General features: G+C 35.8%; 1 protein-coding gene across 3 annotated transcripts in view; it reads right to left on the reverse strand.

The window, feature by feature from the left end:
• Window positions 1-15097, reverse strand: part of LOC149088812 (poly(A) RNA polymerase GLD2-like) — a 36121-nt gene extending 21024 nt beyond the window's left edge. Inside the window, exons 1-9 of one of the 3 annotated variants that reach the window (XM_089250286.1) lie at window positions 15014-15088; window positions 14709-14810; window positions 12913-13306; window positions 9046-9154; window positions 8669-8857; window positions 8446-8560; window positions 7128-7219; window positions 5743-5806; window positions 4780-4846 (exon numbers count right to left, since the gene is read on the reverse strand). In XM_089250286.1, coding sequence (XP_089106412.1) covers window positions 4780-4846; window positions 5743-5806; window positions 7128-7219; window positions 8446-8560; window positions 8669-8857; window positions 9046-9154; window positions 12913-13304 — 1028 coding nt within the window. In that variant the 5' untranslated portion in view covers window positions 13305-13306; window positions 14709-14810; window positions 15014-15088. Of the gene's footprint in view, window positions 1-4779; window positions 4847-5742; window positions 5807-7127; window positions 7220-8445; window positions 8561-8668; window positions 8858-9045; window positions 9155-12912; window positions 13307-14708 lie in introns of all 3 variants that reach the window. The other 2 variants (XM_089250285.1, XM_089250287.1) reach the window with 2 other exon arrangements.
• Window positions 15098-18254: the final 3157 nt, after the last annotated feature.

Genomic DNA, 18254 nt, shown 5'->3' on the forward strand with positions numbered 1-18254 from the left:
AAAAAAAATGAAATAACACAAAATTTGATGAGAGAATTTGTCCCATCTACATTCTAGTGGATTTTTCATTATGTTATGCTATGAATGACAGTATACAAAATGTACTCAAACTCTTTTTTTTAACTAAGTACAAATTGATTTACATAATTAGGTTTGTATAACATCTTCCAACAAATTTTAAGAAATTTACTATAATGATTGATTTTAAAAAAAACTAAAATTACATTTTTAACAATATTATTTTAAATTATTAAATTAAAATATTACTTAAACTACTGAATTAAATAAATTATTTAAATTAACTAAATTATTTTAATTGTTAGGGGCCGTCCAAGTATTACGTCATCATCGATGGAGGGGGGGGGGTTTCTGACTTGCTGACTTTTGATGACAAGGGGGGAAGGGGGGGTTTCGATAATGCTTACGTCATCAACCACCCTTTATGAAAATATGAGTTAGGATTCAGAGGGGCAGAGCTGATGACGAAATTTTGCTGACAAGGGGGGAGGGGGGGGGGTCAAAAATGGCTAAAAATTTGCTTACGTAATACTTGAACGGCCCCTTATACGTTGAGGGAGGGCAATCCATCCCCCCCCCCCCCAACGTCAATGGCAGAGCCTACTGATGTATACATGATGTATATCAATTGTCATCTGCCGCATCTCTAAGACCTTCAAGTCTATCTGCACCTATGGCAGGACTTTCTACTCTTTACCAGGCGGAGGAGGCTCCAAAATAATACTGCCCTTGGGTGAGGGAGAAAACAAATCAGTTTTGAAATTGTTTGGTTTTTGAGAGAAAAATTTGTAAATATATATTTTCCTTTTTTTTTACACACAACATACACCCTTGCAAAAAAAACATTTACTACTTTACCCAGAAACAATATAATTTTGCCCCCCCCCCCGTAATTTTTAACAGAAATGACTCCGCGGTCTTCCCCGGTAAATTTCCCCATGAACCTTGTAAGCACCAACGTGGCAACTTTTTTCCTCGCCAACCAATCGCCGTTTTGCGGCGATCAATTCAAGATGGCTGACAAAGGGCACATAAAATTACAAAAAAATATATAATTTATAACATGAATCAACCAAATATGTGGCAATATGCGAAAATCGATAGAAATATATCGGGAAATACGGAAAATTAGGATAAAATGAACACAAAAATCGAATCAACGACATACGGGGTTTATAAATGCGGTTGATAGAGTTTATGGATGCTGCTGTCAGGGCTACCTATTTTAGCGCGAAAAAAAGTCGCCACGTTAGCTCGGACTCCTCCCGTAATTTTCAAAGAACAAAAACAGTGAATTCGCCCCCACCCGGGGCACCCGATTTACCATGGCCGTAATACGATATTTTTTCTGGAGGGGAAATGTAATTTTACTGCCCCTTGACTGTGAAATTCGATAATTTTGCAAAGGAATTTATTTCCTTTTCTTAAATATACCATTCCATCAAAAATTCCATTCGAGGCATTGCCCCCCCCCCCCTAGTTTTGGATTTGATCACGGTATGTAGCAACCCGGGCCGCAAGTACGAACGAAAATTTACTATCGCCCGGGGCCGGTATCCATTTTTAATAACGGAAAAAAGAGTAAACTCGGCACCCTTCCTCGTTCAACACCCGTGGAACCAGACCCCGCCCTCTCCTATTGCGGTCATAACAGCGACTCGAGACAAAAACGTTGTAATAACTTCCGAGGTCTGAAAAGGGGATTTTTTTACACAACACCGAGAATGGAGCGCAATATGTCGATATTAAGTCAACAATCAGCATCGTGAAGATGCTCTAAATTAAGTTACGGCCAGAAGCGGATAAAGGTCAGTTGTTGACGGCCCCGGGCATAAAAAAAAATTAATATTACGCCCCTTAAATTAGGAAAAAAGTATAAAGTAGGGGCCAAAGGCGCGGTCGCTGTGCCCACCGTTAAATCCACCTCTATGTACGGCTCGCATGCACGTTAACTGAGTTTTCATCAGCCTGATGACCAATTTTCATCTGATTTGGTTAAACTAAACGTTGAATCCGAAGGTTTTTAACAACTGGCTGTTGCGAAGATATATTTTGGAAAGAGAGAAAATTCAACTGCCCCTGCGGGGAATCGAACCCACGTCCTTTCACTTTCCGGGTGAACGCACTAGACTACAGAGGCAACGAATCTCTCAATCTTTCCTTGGAGCTCGTGTACACTGAAAAGGACCGTACATGGACGGCCAGACCAGACTCAGGCCAAGCTCACAACTGCTGACGCTGCCGCTAGATGGCGACTTATGGAAGGATGACGTCACTCTCCGCTACCACACGAAGGTTTTTAACAACTGGCTGTTGCGAAGATATATTTTGGAAAGAGAAAATTCAACCGGAAAGTGAAAGGACGTGGGTTCGATTCCCAGCAGGGGCAGTTGAATTTTCTCTCTTTCCAAAATATATCTTCGCAACAGCCAGTTGTTAAAAACCATCGTATGGTAGCAGAGAGTGACGTCATCCTTCCATAAACGTTGAATTGCAGGATTCTGTGATCTTATAAACAGTTCTCCTTTCGATCATACCTGGGGCTACGGTTTCTTGCTGAGATTTAAATCCAGTTAGAAAAATAGTACGAATTTTATTTCTAGATAGATCGCGATTTTCAGTCGGATGATTTTTTTTTTTATTCTAAGTAAATTCAAAATACTTGCGAGGTTCTTTAACGTTGGCCAGCTACAAGAGTATTCTCCAAAGCGTACTAATAATACGCTTAATACGTATTAGTAGTACGCATCTTTAATATGCGCGCTTTGGTATTCTCCCGCTGCGCGTAAGTTAGTTTTTGCACGGGCTCTCTTTATAAACTCGCTCAATGTAAATGAGCCTTTAAATCGTCATTTCAAATATTAAAAAAAATTAATAAAAGTAACGATAGAACAAACAACAAATGTAACTTGCTCGATGCTCCAAGAAAGGAATTCGGCCCTTAGGACAAACTTTTTAAAACTAATAAAATAAAGGATCAATTTTAAAATAAGATGAAAATGAAAGAACGAGTGGGGAAATAAGAAAGAATGGTAGTAGAGGAGGGGAAAAAATTCTTTGTTGTAAATACGCCTTTTACGCTATTTTTTTCCGACCGGCTTTTCCATAAAATGACGACTCTTAACTATAAGGAGCTTTCTTTCCAAGCGCCTTGAAATCAAGTTATGCTGACGTCACACGGTATGCTCCCGGGAAGATAAAGACGCCTTCATATATATACAGGGGCGTCGGAAGTGTTTCGAACCTGTGGGTGCCAGTCTTGAGATTCATGTAGGAAATTTCGATTTATTAATCAATTCTCTGGGTGCTCGAATCCGTTCTACAAACTTCCGTGGGTGCTCGAGCACCCACAGCACCCCCGGCTCCGACGCCACTGTATATATATATATGGGTTCCTTGTACGATCGTAGTTCAATGAAGGGAGGGAGAAAATTAGCGACCTTGAACCGGTAAAGTTCCTCCTTGAAGAAAAGAAAAACACTGACACCCGAAAAGCGCGCGAGACCGAGGTTTTTTTTGCTAATAAAAGTGGAAAAAGTGACATGGGCCCGAAAATAGGTAATAAAAGTGACCAGCTTCTAAAAAAGTGACTTTTAGGGGAAAAAGTGACCCGTGCCGAGCCCTGAACTACCCCTGCGGGGAATTGAACCCACGTCCTTTCACTTTCCGGGTGAATGCCCTAGACCACTAGACTACAGAGGCACAGAATCTCTCAATCTTTCCTTGGAGCTCGTGTACACTGAAAGGGACCATACATGGACGGCCGGACCAGACTAAGGCCAATCTCACAATTGCTGACGCGTTGCCACCAGATGGCGACTTATACAAGGATGACGTCACTCTCCGCTACCATACGAAGGTTTTTAACAACTGGCTGTTGCGAAGATATATTTCGGAAAGAGAGAAATCCGAAATATATCTTCGCAACAGCCAGTTGTTAAAAACCTTTGTATGGTAGCGGAGAGTGACGTCATCCTTGAACCAGTGTTCTATTGCACAAGAAAATTTTAATAGTCAAGAGTTACAGCAAATAAAATTTGCCCTCATCACCATTTACTATTCCAAAAACTATGTGTTTACTAGGAAAAAACTCAAACTAAATATTTTATGATAAAAAAAACTAAAATAATAAGCTAAAACTAGTTAAGAAAGTGAAATAAATAACTTGAGATGAAGAGGATATCAATCACAATATAAACAAAAGAAAACAAATTATCTTAAACCTGAACAAGAAAGTAAATCATGCCTGATTTTTTTTAAATTAGGTAAATTAGTAACATTAAATGTCTGTCTTAAAAAACATTGGAAGACTATGTATGCATATAAAATCAGACTCTAATTTGACAGCATCATTTATTTCAAGGAATTCTGGCTTTACATCGAATCTGTGTAAATTCTAATATGGAAGATTTGTTAACTAAATATTTCTGGCACTAGTCTAAGTGTTGGGGCAAAATCACGGGTGTAACTGTCAGGGCCGTCTTAAGGGCATCATGGGGGCTCCCGGGCAAAGTGATTTTGCGGAGGCCCTGCCTGGAACATTTTCGAAAAATTCAACTACTTGTTTTTCTGAGGCCCCCCGGCTGGGTGGAGCCATGTGTTAAGATGGCACTGGTAACTGTACATTAATAAATTAAGTGTATTAAGTGTATATGCAAATGTAAATTTTCCAACATTTTTCTTAATTAAATTTCCATTTAAATTACAGAACTTAAAAACCCCAATCACACATTTACAGGTTGAAAGAAAAAAAAAACTCACCTTATAGAGTCTTTAAATCTAAGTATCGGAACTTTGGCTGGAATCAACTCTAAATCATGGAGGAAATCTAAAGGGGGGGGGGGGAAAGGAAAAAAAACCTTATTTTTACACTAATAGCATTTTTATTTGTTTTTGTCTTTATAGCCAGAAAGACAAATGAATAAATTATATTCAATCTGCATGATAAATACAAAAATTGCACAGTCAAAATATCTGCGTGATGTTTCAAAAATTTGCTGATGGATAAGACAATTTAAGTATTCAAATAGGAAAGGTTAAAAAATCTTCCACCACACTTAAATTATTACTATTTATTATGTAAAAAAAAAACCATAGTAGATGATGGATGACCTAACTAATGACTGATTTATTTCATCAATTTAAAGAAAAAACGTATGGGTAAATAATTAAAAAAATTTTTTGATTTAATAATATCTGTGTTACTCAGAAATCACCAACAAATAAAGCAAACACACGAAAAATACAAAACTCCTAATGCATTTTGAGACACAGTGGGTGTCGTCTTCACATACACACACAGAGGAAAAATATATAATCACTAATTCCGCTGAGCAAGGATTCCACTTTGGTTGGTTACCAAATCTAAACTCATGGTTGCTCAACAGAAAAAAATTATATCTGTCTGATTGTAATGCCATGGCTTAGATTCATTATGAGCGGTAATTTTAAGAAAATTTTAATCAACCAACCAAAAGATCCTCTGTCAATGTGATTAGCAGTTATTCATTTTTCCTCTGAAGATGACACCCGCTGTGTGTTGAAATGCAGTAGGAGGTTTGCATTTTCTATGTATTCACCATATTCATTGGTGATTTCTGAGTATTATTGGGCAAAGTTTATCAACTCTTCCATATGTCTGCATTAGACATAGTGATTAAATCAAAAACTAACTATATGATCAAAGTAAAATTTATATTTTTCATGAATAAAATGTAACCCTACCATAATGACTGAAAACCGAATACACAGATGACAAAATATTTGGTGCATCTGCTCTTTGATCAATCTGAAAAGAGAACAATACATAAACATGTAGAAATGCAAACAAAAAAAATAATAACAAAACATTTGTGTACCTCTACTGAGATAGCAAGTTTTTAAGAAGTAGTTTTTACATAAAAAAGAAAAACCTTGTCTAAAATGACAATATTTTTAAGGAAATAAAAAAATTATTATGCAGTAAAACCTGTCTTTACGGCCAAATAATTTCCCCCTTGTATAATAAAAAGTATGTATTTCACAGGATTGGGCTTTTGCCGGGAAAAAAACCACAATGGAAAAAAAATAGAAAAAACCAGGCAAAAATGAAAAAAATATATACTGAAATCAATATTATATTACGGATGCTGTGTCAATCATTAAACTATAATTTTGATGGATACAGTTTTCCACAACTTATTTTTTTTCCATATTTCTATTGATATTATTGAAGTCAATTGATAATATTAATAGTATCAATTGTGAGAGCTTTCATGTAAGTGGTGTGTATTTCATGCAAAATTGTTTAAGCATGGGTTTTTAACAAGCTCATTTCCATTAACAACAAAAGTGGAGAAATGCTACATGCTAAAAAAAAAAAACATTTGCTTTTAATTCTCAGTTGCTCTTTAGTGCGTAAATATATTCAAAGTTTGTTGAACAGTTCTTATATAAAGTGGCAAATTTAAATTTTGGTTGTTGCGATTATCAACCTGAGCAATAGGGAAAAAATTCTAATACTAAAAAAAAGCCAGAATGTAAGGTTTCTAATTGTGTTACTCTTTTACATGCTTTCATCCTGGCTATAATAGCTTTAGTACCATGCGTATGACTAAATTTCCCACATTTTTTTTACTTTTACAGGACCAATACACAGAGCCTTCTTTTCCAACCCATCTCAGTAATGGCAGTAAATTGAGCAATATGGCCAGAGTTGGTGTTTGGTAAAATAGTTTGAAGGACCTGTCTCATCTGATTTTTTTTATTTATTTGAAAGAACCTAATATGATAGTCATCTCTATTAGGTCACTATTTGGTGTGAATTAATTATTTGGTAAGAACTGGTTGGATATCCTGATTTTATCTTTTTGAAATTTATTCATCCTAATAATATATCATTGTTCTTTTTCTTTTTTACACACAGATTTATCCACTCATCTCTGCTTTTCCCTCTCACATATTTATGAAACATTAGTAGATATTGAACATTAGATTTAGGTTAGACTATTCAGAGAATTTACTTAAACATCTTTGTTCACACATATCAATATCTAAGCATATGATAAACTACTAGTATTTAAACTTGTAATAAACTATAGATAAGATTTTTGACATTCACTTTATCTTACCTCATTTCCAGAGAGCATGAGACACATGTCCATATCGCTATTGTCTCCCCCTAATCCAGTCATAGATGAACCAACAACAAAAAGTCCACACTCTACAACAGAAATATTGAACACTTTACGTTAAATAGGATAGACAAATTATTACCTACTATATGCAAACATATGCTTTAATTATATTCCGATAAATACTATACTAGAAAGCATGAAGGGCAAATTTCTCAGGATTGTGAGAGAATAGACAATAGCAGTATAAAAGCATGTGAAAATTCTGTGGTGTTTGGTCAGAACATGATAACTCCAAAATCTTAGTTTAAACCAGCTGTATGTATCGCAAAATAATAACATTCAAAAAGTAGCTTCCAACATGATGGCTATTAAAGGTTAGAGATATAAAAAGCCCCACTTTTCAACAAGAGTCTTTCCGTGAACACTGAAGAAACAATAGCAGCCAGTAAAGCTATTTTATATTCATGCCTGGGATCACAGAAAAAATTTGGATAGTCATGATAAAAATATAGCATCAAAACCCCATTTAAGCTTCTCGAGGTAAATTCATTAAATCTTCTGACCAGTAAAAATCATATCCTTTTATATAGATAAGGGTTTCTCAAAATGGGCAATATCAGATTAGGGGGAGCAAAGAAATCTACAGATAAAACATCAGATCTTATGGGTTCTTTCAGCAAAAGTGGGGGGGGGGGGACCAGAACAACAACTACTATAGACTGTTCTAGACTGTAGTGTCAGAATAGCTATTCATCAGACATCATTGAAGTCCACAATGACAAATCAGAGCAAAACAGCCTTCCTAACAGGCTGAAATAATTGCATTGCAAAGTCAGTCAACAGTTGAAAGCTTAGATTTGTAGCTGGAAAAAGATTATCTTGTGGCATATGCAAATTGCCGTGCTGTGATGTGCACATTTGGTGAAAGAAACACAGCTGCTTTCTACCTTGCTTTTTCTTTAGACACCTCATCCGCACTGGTCGTGCTGAAGATTAATTCCATGTAATTCATTAATAGACCTTACACTAATGCTTAATTGTTAATAGTTCAATAAATGGTTGTTAATCCTTCAAGTTCGTACTTTCAATGTGGAGAGTACCACACGCCATCTCTGGTGGTATATTCAGTAATGCAACTTAGACACTCCATGGTGATGACAATAACAAGCGTCGGGGAAATGTTGGAAGTAGAATGAGGTGTAGAATCCTCTAGAACTAGGTTTTCTAAACGTTAAAGCTCAGTGGCAGATAGATAAAGAAATATAGAAAGTACACTGAAAACGATAAAGTAATCAAACAAAAAAAATCTTACGTGGGAAAGTCTCTTGAAGTATGTCGTGAAGTTGGTTTCTCAAATTCATTTTGGAATCATAGACGGTCTGTGACTGTCTGTGATCATTATAGAGCTGCCATATGTCTTTGGTCAGCTGAAAGCAAATTGAGTGTTAAGCAAAATATCTATTATAGTAATCAACCAAACTGAAATGATTAAACATGAACCTATTGAAATGCATAGCAGCAAAAAAAAATATTACCTGCTCCCAAAATCTCCACAGATTTCTGCTTCGTGGTGGAAGAGGAGAAGACAACTTCTGTCTCTTATAATTTTGATTAGATGTTGAGTCTAAGGCTCTTTTACGATTCGAAATTCTTCCATCAAACTCTTTCTTATTCTGTGACCTATTAGGAACTGATTTCTCATAGTTTGCAACTGGCCGATCTCTCTAGGAAACAGTTTCAAGACAAAAAAAGGATGTTGTCAATCAGCACAAAAAATGACTTTAGCTGCATACCAAAAACTATGAAAAAAAAGCAATTAGTGAATCTGGCAAATAATTATCAATTTCGGTCATTTACAAATTTAGAGTTAAGACATTGAATGGCAGAATTACAGAAGACATGGCAAAATTACCTTGTTATATGTATCTTCACCATATGATGAATTAAAAGAAGCGTGAGGAGCAAGAAAACCATCTGACACAGGTTGCGGAGAAACATCAGAATGTCGTCTTTTACTGGAACTGCGAAGTAAAAGAAAAGATCATTCTGTAAAAAATTGAAGAGTGGGAGGATACTTGGTAATTTTCAAACAAGGAAAAACTAGTACAGTGGAAAAAAAATTGTCCAAATAACCTTCAGAGGCTAGTTAAAAAGAAATCAGAATGATTTTATTTACAGTCGATGCTCATTATAATGACCATGTGTCAGAGCGACCGTTCTATTATAATGATAAGTAAGATAAGTCCCAAATGTTTTAATATGATGATTATCTTGTAACAATAGTTGGGAACCCTTAGGGTAATCGCCAAACCCACCTCTATCTTTTATTTTTGAAACATGTTTATATAGTCGTAATTGTATCATTTTATAATAGAATTATTTTACCTTTTATAACCATGCCCATTTGATTAAATTAATCTGTGATATTTTCATTGTTCATAGACTGGAAAAATATTCAATCTTGATCACATCGACATTTTGAATTATTGTTGTTGCCAATTTTTTTTAGTAAAAGTTCCTTCAAAAAATCTGTTATCGTTTCATTATGCAAATTGGATATTATATTTTCCTATTGGTCATGCTCTGATGTAGATTTTTTTTGAGATGGTCAGCCCCAGGAGTTGGACCGTATCGCACTTCATTTTTCAGGTATAAATAGCCGAAGTCAATTCCATATTTGTTACTACTTCACTTGAGGTAAGGTGATCGCTTCTTGGTGAATTGTCTATTTGTCCTGCTAGCAGTATGATATAACCATTTCACTGGTGCTCGGAACATCATTGACTGCTTCCGGATCACATTATGCCTCCTTGTATTCTCTAGTTATCAGGGTTGTTTGGTTTAAACCACGTTGGTTTAAACCTTGGTTTTAACCAACTGGTTTTTTTCAAAAAATCAGATAAAAGTGGCCTAAATATCATTTTTTCCCTGAAAAATATCATATTTGTTCATTATTAGCCAAATGTTTCATTTTTACTTCATTTTATATCCTTGGGGTACATTCTGACGATATATCTTTAAATGACATAAGATTTTATAAGTGGTTTTTTTCAAAAAGTCTTATAAAAGTGGTCAGAATATATATATATTTTTCATATGAAGTATCTTAGTCATTTAAAGTTATATATAAAAGCCAAAACTTCTCATTCTTACAACATTTTCTAACCTTTGGCTACATTCTGATGCTCTATCTTTAGCAAATTCATGAATAAGGATTGCATCACACATCTAAATGTAGTGGTGTATTACATATTTCACAGGGTTTCTTTTTCCCTTCACAAAGCAGCTACAGTAGTGACACCATCATGCTAGGGGCAGGTGGTCCTATAATCCAATAAAGACACCAGCTGTCCTTAAAGGACAAAGACTAGTGTACTAGTTGTTACATTACCTCACATACATTTTCATTCCCATAAGAAGTAGCACATCTCCTACTGTATATCTCCCAGTCTTAATATTCAATAGTTGTTTTTTTATACTTTCACACACACAGTGTTAAGCCCAGTTAATCAAGGTTCTACTGTATAGTAGTAACAGATTTATGAAAAATAATCAGCTATATACAGGGTGATTATAATTTAAGTTTTGATTCTCCAAAACTATACAATAAGTACTGATCGGAATGACCTGAAAATTTGCATGGATACTCCTGAAGCAATGGACGTTTCTTTCGCAAAAGAAAAAAGTGCAAAATGTGCAAGTAGATGATGCTGTACTTGGCCAGCAGTATAATCTATTTTGTGCAACCACATCATTTCGGCACTTCCACAGCATCAGTGTGTGGATAGAACTTCTATCAAGATGCACATTGCAATACCAGCAAAGCAGCTGCTGAAGACCCATTTTGACAGGATGCACCTTAACCCTTGCAACTACTGGCTGTGGAGGTACCTCAAAATGTTATAAACAGTGGTCATATTGCAAACTTTGATGAATTGTAATCTCCAGCACATTCCCTATATGTTAGAAGTTCCTCATTCCTAAGGAATATGAACGGGGGAAAGGGGGCGCATTTGGTTTAATAAAGCTGAATTGCAAGCACATCCACATTATGACCATGGCATATTCCGATTCTGCTGTTGAACAAGAATTTTTGTGCTTTCAACCTCATAGCCAGAACACGCGGTGGACAACATATTTAACATTTTTTGAGTAAGTTGTAGTTATTTGTTCAATTACTTCATTTTTTTTGTGATGTTTCCGTGAATTATGGACTCGTGCAATGCTATAATTAAGTTATAATTTTGCCTTGACTGGCTATCATTTCCATTCTGCGAGCAAATTTCCCACATGTTGGATGATGTCATTAATTTTACATTTTTAAGTATTTTTTCCCCTTTATCAAATAAAATTGAATTTTTTCAGGAATATTCATGTCAATTTTCAAGTCATTCTGACAATCGCTCTTTTTTTAGTGTTTTGAAATCAGAACCTTAGTTATAATCACCCTGTATATCGTAAATCATCGTTAATTAATCTGCATTATTTATGCATCATTAAATGCATTATATTCACCTAATTTTTATTACTTTTTGCAAAATAGCTTCGTAATTAAGTATACTGAAAGTAACTGGAGAAAAACCTTTATATATTATATGATTAATAATAACATTAAAAGAATTTTCAAACACACAGTAATCCATTGAGTTAAGCAAAAAATAATTAAATGGCAAAAGTTGGTTTTTGTTAAAATTTAATAAATATTTATTGATTAATTAGCATGGGAATAGTGTTAATTACATTAATAAACATTTCATTTTTGTTAATTATTGGAAGTTAGAATGATTTTTCAGAAATTTCATTGTTTTTAATGTTAATACTATTTAAAACAAAAAAAACCGGTTTAAACCAAAAAAACCCGGTTTTTGGTTTCTTTCAAAAAAAAAGGTTTTTTTACCAACTCTGCTAGTTATCCATTATCACTACTACTACTTCACCGCACACCAACTCCGGTCATATATCGCCATACAGCAGTTTCCAACCAGTGGAGTTGGGTGGGAAATGAAGGCTCCATCCACCGGTGGTCGCCCTAGGTTCGGTAGGTAAAGAATTTGCTTCTGATGTTCTATGCTAGTTCATTATCACTACTGTCATCCAGGTTTCTGCCATCAGTTCTCCGTTATCTGTCGTATTGCTTGGCATCGATCGTCATTTCCGATCCTGGACGTCTGATCACCACCTCGGCTCTGGGCCTGCAGTTCTTGCCGCCACTTCTTGCCACGTGGAGCCTCATCTCGGGTTGTGACCTTTGCTTGCTTCCATCAAGGTCCATGACGTCACAGCTCGTGTAATTCAAGAAGGGTCGTCGAACTTCAGCTGCCGGACTATACTGTGATATTTCAACAGATTTGCATGGGGATTGGTATGAATTTGAGAAATATTTTTATGCTAATTTGTTAATCGTAACCTAAATAATTGTTGAAAATGTTAATAAATTTACTTCTTATAAAATTTAAAAACTCTCTTGAATCATTTGTTTCTCTATGATTGTGTGTCAATTGCGCCAAGTTCACCAGATCAGAATTCTGGGTCGTTATGCAGAGACATCGCATATCCTATTATGTTTTCTCTATGATATAGCAATCATGTTTGATGGAATGATTGGGGAAAAGTCATTATAATGAGCATCAACTGTAACATAATAAATCAGTCAAGTTTCATTCAATATGGCATTTTTTGAAATAGTTCCCATTAGTATTTAATGTGGTACTGTAACTGATAACCTATTCATCCTTGATCACAAATGCATATTATGTCTTGTCTAACAAATAACACTTACCTTTTATTAAAATGAAGAGCTGATGAGTGTGGTTGAGGCGTTTGAGACAACATCGGTTGTTGATGATTAATATGACTGTTTTCATGTACATGATGAGTTGCATTAGCATTGGTAACAACAGGTAAGGGATTATATGTGAACGACTGATTAGCATTAAAGTCATGATTAGCAGTATTTCTGTGATTGATGGAAGCAACACCACAAGATAAGATCAAATCTACGCTTTGCTTTAATTTATCAAAGTCAATAGAAGAGATGATTCTTCTTGGATCAATCACAGTATTATTATCGCTTCTTTTACATCTTTTTGGCGTGTCCTGTGAGCATCCAGTGAAGAAGACGGGTGAATCGCCGCTATCGGATGCCTGGCCTATAGTCTCTGGATACTGCATGTCTATGAAAATAAGGAAAAAATATTTTCTATTATACCATGGTAAAGGCATATTGAAATAAAAATTTAAATGCTACTAAAAACAAATTAAAGAGAAAGCATGAATAGTTGATTGCGCATTTTTCCCCCTCAGTTATTACCATAGATTTAATCGCCACTTAACACATTGTAACCTTATAATGAAAATCTCATACATAATTTTTTTTTCTTGAAAATGACTTTTTGAGTTTCAGATTGAGGAACATATTCAGGACCGTAACTAGGGTTTTTGCCTCCCACCAACTTTAAAATTTGATAATTTTGTAATGGTGTTCTTTGTTCCCACGTAAAAATTCCATCCCATAAATTCCGCCAACATGGCAGTTGCCCCCCCCCCCCCAGTTATTGCCCTGTCATATTTCACCTATTCCAGCTTTTGAAGAAAAAGAAATTGGCAATAATCTGCTCTCTACAGAGAAAAAAAAAGAACCCATTTTATGTGTTATTCAATGGGACATCCTATCCGTTTTTTTGCTCTTTCTGTAAAATTGGTAATTTTTGATCTATGAGGTTTTCATTATAAGGCGATGGCATGCAAGATGATTTGATTGGGACCTATATTTTAAAGCAAATCCTGAACATTTGCTTAAGAATTTTTACTCCACAGCCAGAATTTGATCCCAATTTCCAGTTCAAAACACATCGGATTTAGTAATATTAAGACCTTACTGACACTATTATCACCTTCCCTAACACTTCAAGTCTATCTCCTACTTGCGGTCTTTACATTCTCGAGCAAGATACCCCACTGATCCAAACCTTCTGAGATTAGGCTACTGATGTTAACAATTTGAATAAGACTTTTTTGTTTGTTTTCATTAATGAAAGTGTAGGCCTATATTTTTAGAGAAGACCTGCAACACTGTTAATTAATCACAACCAACATACAATACAGCTTGGCACTTGACCCTTTTTCCCTCAGAAGCGTGATATATAGCCTATATACCAAATGAGCAAACATAAACATATATGCAGGACAATCTAAATGCAAAGGCATATCTTGGGGAGCCTTAGCGCATTAGAGATGCCATGATTAGTTTACCTTTTGTTGGGTCTTCTTCGACCACCTACTTATATCTCTTCATTGACTGACTCAGAGGGGGCAGGTCATGATCTGGTTAGGAGGGGGAAATAATTTTCACATCCGAGAGATCAAAACACCTTCCGTTTATTTTCGATCGCCAAGTGCAATGCATACAGAATTAACTTCACATATTGATATTGGTTTCAGTATTTCTTTCAATTATCCACCCTATCTCTAAACTGGATGACTCTCAGTCCCAATTACGCCAGATAAAAGAGATGCATTCAAATGAGTCTCATGGGAGAAATTTCAATGTTATAAACATCACTGATTCAAGCTTACTTTTCAACGATCATGACATTAATGTGAAAGCAGTTCATCAATTCATAAGCTGAACCGATTCTTTACAATTCATTCAGCAACAGAATTCCTATGTGAAGCAAGCTGCGGTATAAACAATTATATTTATAAATAGTACGAGCCAGTGAACACAGTAGCCACATAGAAATACATTGGTTAAAATTCAGTTGATATCGGATCCACTGTTAGTATTATTATAATCCCGTTAATTTGCGTCGAAAAGACTTTGAAAAAAACCGATCAAATAGTTTTTGTATACAATAATATAAACAAAGTATATCTACAACCATCATACACATCACAGATCACCGAGGATCCAGTACTAAAATAAAGAGAGTAGGGAAGAGGTTCATAACACACGCAGGTAACCTCTCAGAAAAACTCTCGCAACTTAAAGATCACATTAAGGTACGATGACGTCATGGTCGAAAAAGGACTTCCTTGACCATACTTTTTGGATAAGATTGCGGGTAATAATATGGCAGCCTGGTGCGTCACAATGTCAGCACTCCAACTTTTGATAGTGTAGATCTCAACTTTTTTTGTAAAATTTATTGTGTGGTGTTTTTCACAATTTCTATGAATGTCCATTCTACTACGGCAATTTGTAGCAATGTTTTATTTCGCGCGATTGGTGATTATTTGCTGATTTTCAGCTATAATAGGCAACTCTGCTCAATTATGGCATAATTTTTAGCGATAATTGGCAATTTTCCGTATTTTGTAGTTTCTGAGACCTTTTTCCGGGTTTTCCTAGGTATAAGTTTGTTGCTCAGCGTGAACCGAATTAGACTATTTCGCGCAGACAGAAACGAGTTACATAATCACGCTACGCGTTTGTGTTTTCCTAGCGAGGCGCATCAGATCAGGGCGGCTATATAAAGTATATGGCTTTGGCATCAGCTACTCTGTCATCTGCATGCTCCCATGGAGGAAAGAATAACAGGAGGTGACATCAGGAACGAAAATTGAAGCCGTTGTGGCAACCCTATGGGCTGACAAGTATAAGCTCAAACAAACCGCTCTTTTCCCTATACTTAACATGTGTTTTGCCAAGGCTGACCATATTTCCTTGAGAGAAATACGGGACATCGGGATTCCAAATACGGGAAAATACAGGACATCGCCAAGTATCGCCAAAAACGATGCCAAAACCAAACAAAGTTGCCAAATATTGTTGAAATTACGGAAAAATCACAGTGGCGGGAAATGATGCATTACTGAAAATTGCAGTGGATTAAAATGTGTTCCAAGAAAAATAAAAACGTTTACCAAGGCAAATGTGGGAGATTAATATCCCATATATAGTTGTAACTATCATAAAATAATTTGAGTTGAAAAATAATTTCAATCTTCGACTTTAATAAAGAATAAAAATTCAAGTAGGCTTCGTGTGAAATACGGGAAAAACCGGGCACTTTTGCCAAAAATTCGGGACGGCCAAAAAAAGAGAAAATACCGGGACTGTCCCGGGAAATACGGGACGTATGGTCACCCTAGTTTTGCCGGATCAAATTCTTTTAAAATATTAATAACTAAATAAATTTAAGTACCATGGCCATTTAATGCGTCTTCAGGTAATCTAATAAAGGGGAAAAATAAAATCTTATCCTTATATAAGGGGTTGTTATATTTTTAATTTATTTTTGAAAAAGGGGAAGATCACTTTTCACTAGGGTGACCATACGTCCCGTATTTCCCGGGACAGTCCCGGTATTTTCTCTTTTTTTGGCCGTCCCGACTTTTTGGCAAAAGTGTCCCGGTTTTTCCCGTATTTCACACGAACCCTACTTGAATTTTTATTCTTTATTAAAGTCGAAGATTGAAATAATTTTTCAACTCAAATTATTTTATGATAGTTACAACTATATATGGGATTAGAGAGATTTATATGGCTTTTTTCTCAGCCAGAAATATCAAGGAAACAGTTATTTTCCGGATATTATGCTGAGGTGAGCTCGGAAAGAAAAGTCATCAGAAAAGTCCCGGCGGAGACGTGATGACTTTTCTTTCCGAGCTCACCTCAGCATAATATCCGGAAAATAACTGTTTCCTTGATATATATGGGATATTAATCTCCCACATTTGCCTTGGTAAACGTTTTTTCTTGGTGGAATACATTTTAATCCACTGCAATTTGCAGTAATGCATCATTTCCCGCCATTATGATTTTTCCGTAATTTCAACAATATTTGGCATGTTTGTTTGGTTTTGGCGATAGTTGGCGAAGTCCCGTATTTTCCCGTATTTGGAATCCCGATGACCTGTATTTCTCTCGAGGAAATATGGTCAGCCCACTTTTCACTCTCGACTCGTCATAAGTTTTTAGTTCAGTGCTTCAATTTATTTTAAAAATTTGATGCATCACATTAATGTCTATAGGAATATGATTAATTAAAATAATATAAAGCTGCAATAAAATGCAATTTCATAATTTTTTTCTTTCAACTGTTTATCTTGCCTTTTTGTTTCGTTCATCATTATCATAGATCCGGAACATTTCGAAAGTGTGTAAATAAAAAACTTTTTTTACGAGCCGCGATAAGTCATCTCTCTGGCCAATAGTATTTAGGAAAATAATCACGTGGGCTGTTTTTTTTCTCTTCTCATTTTGTACCAATTACTTTGCTTTTAAAGTGGTATGTGTACGAAAATTTGACAAAAAAGTTTCGAATTGAATTTGAAATCTAAAATTGTGTCTGTGTTCGAGTTTTTGCCTGGAATGGAGAAATATTTCTATAATATTTTAATATAAACAGCTGAAACGAATTATATATGCTAATGTTTTGCATATATTATGTTTTTCGCAAAAAAATTCAGATTTTTTCAAACACCGCTTTTGGTTATTTTTGCAAAAGGTTCCATGTTGTTGAAGTTAATATTCGAAAACAAATAACTACTAAAATTGTAAAAGCTCTCGTTCAATTGTATAAATATATCCAAAGAATTTGAAGGCAAAAAATCGAGTTCCTAAAGTGAATAGTAAATTTTTAAATGATTTTTAAAAACGGGAATGTTTCTCATAGGAAAGCATGGGAAGCCACGGTTTGTTTGGGCTTACTTGGTCCCTTTAATAGAGCGATCACTAGCTTCATCTGGCAACCCAGATTCCCAATGCTTTCTCAACGGAGGCGCTGATCGCGTCACCTCCTGTTATTCTTTCCACCATGGCATGCTCCGGTTTGAAGGGGAGGAAAAGAAAACACAGAAGAGTGAAGAGAATATCGGTAAACCCGCGGCCCACGACGCATTTGATTCCCCCAGTAGCAGTCGGCCAATCACGCCCGACGTAAAGCGCTGTCGTCAGGCGTATTGCGCCACCTCCTATATACATGTATATAGGAGGTAGTAATTGCGCTCTGTAGGAAAAGTCATGCTGCTTTTCTTACTGGTGAGTGGACGACGCGTCACGCTGGGCGAATCACGTTGCGCGCGGCGCAGGAAACCTGCTCCTAGGAAAACCCGGCTCAATCCAATATTTTCTTCCCTGAAATATATTTTAATCAATTGTGTCTTACATCGGCCCAA

The sequence above is a fragment of the Pholcus phalangioides genome, unplaced genomic scaffold, assembly GCF_987345545.1.
Source record: "Pholcus phalangioides strain wild (caught in Gottingen) unplaced genomic scaffold, Ppha-v1.0 ptg000003l_1, whole genome shotgun sequence".
NCBI lineage: Eukaryota > Metazoa > Arthropoda > Arachnida > Araneae > Pholcidae > Pholcus > Pholcus phalangioides.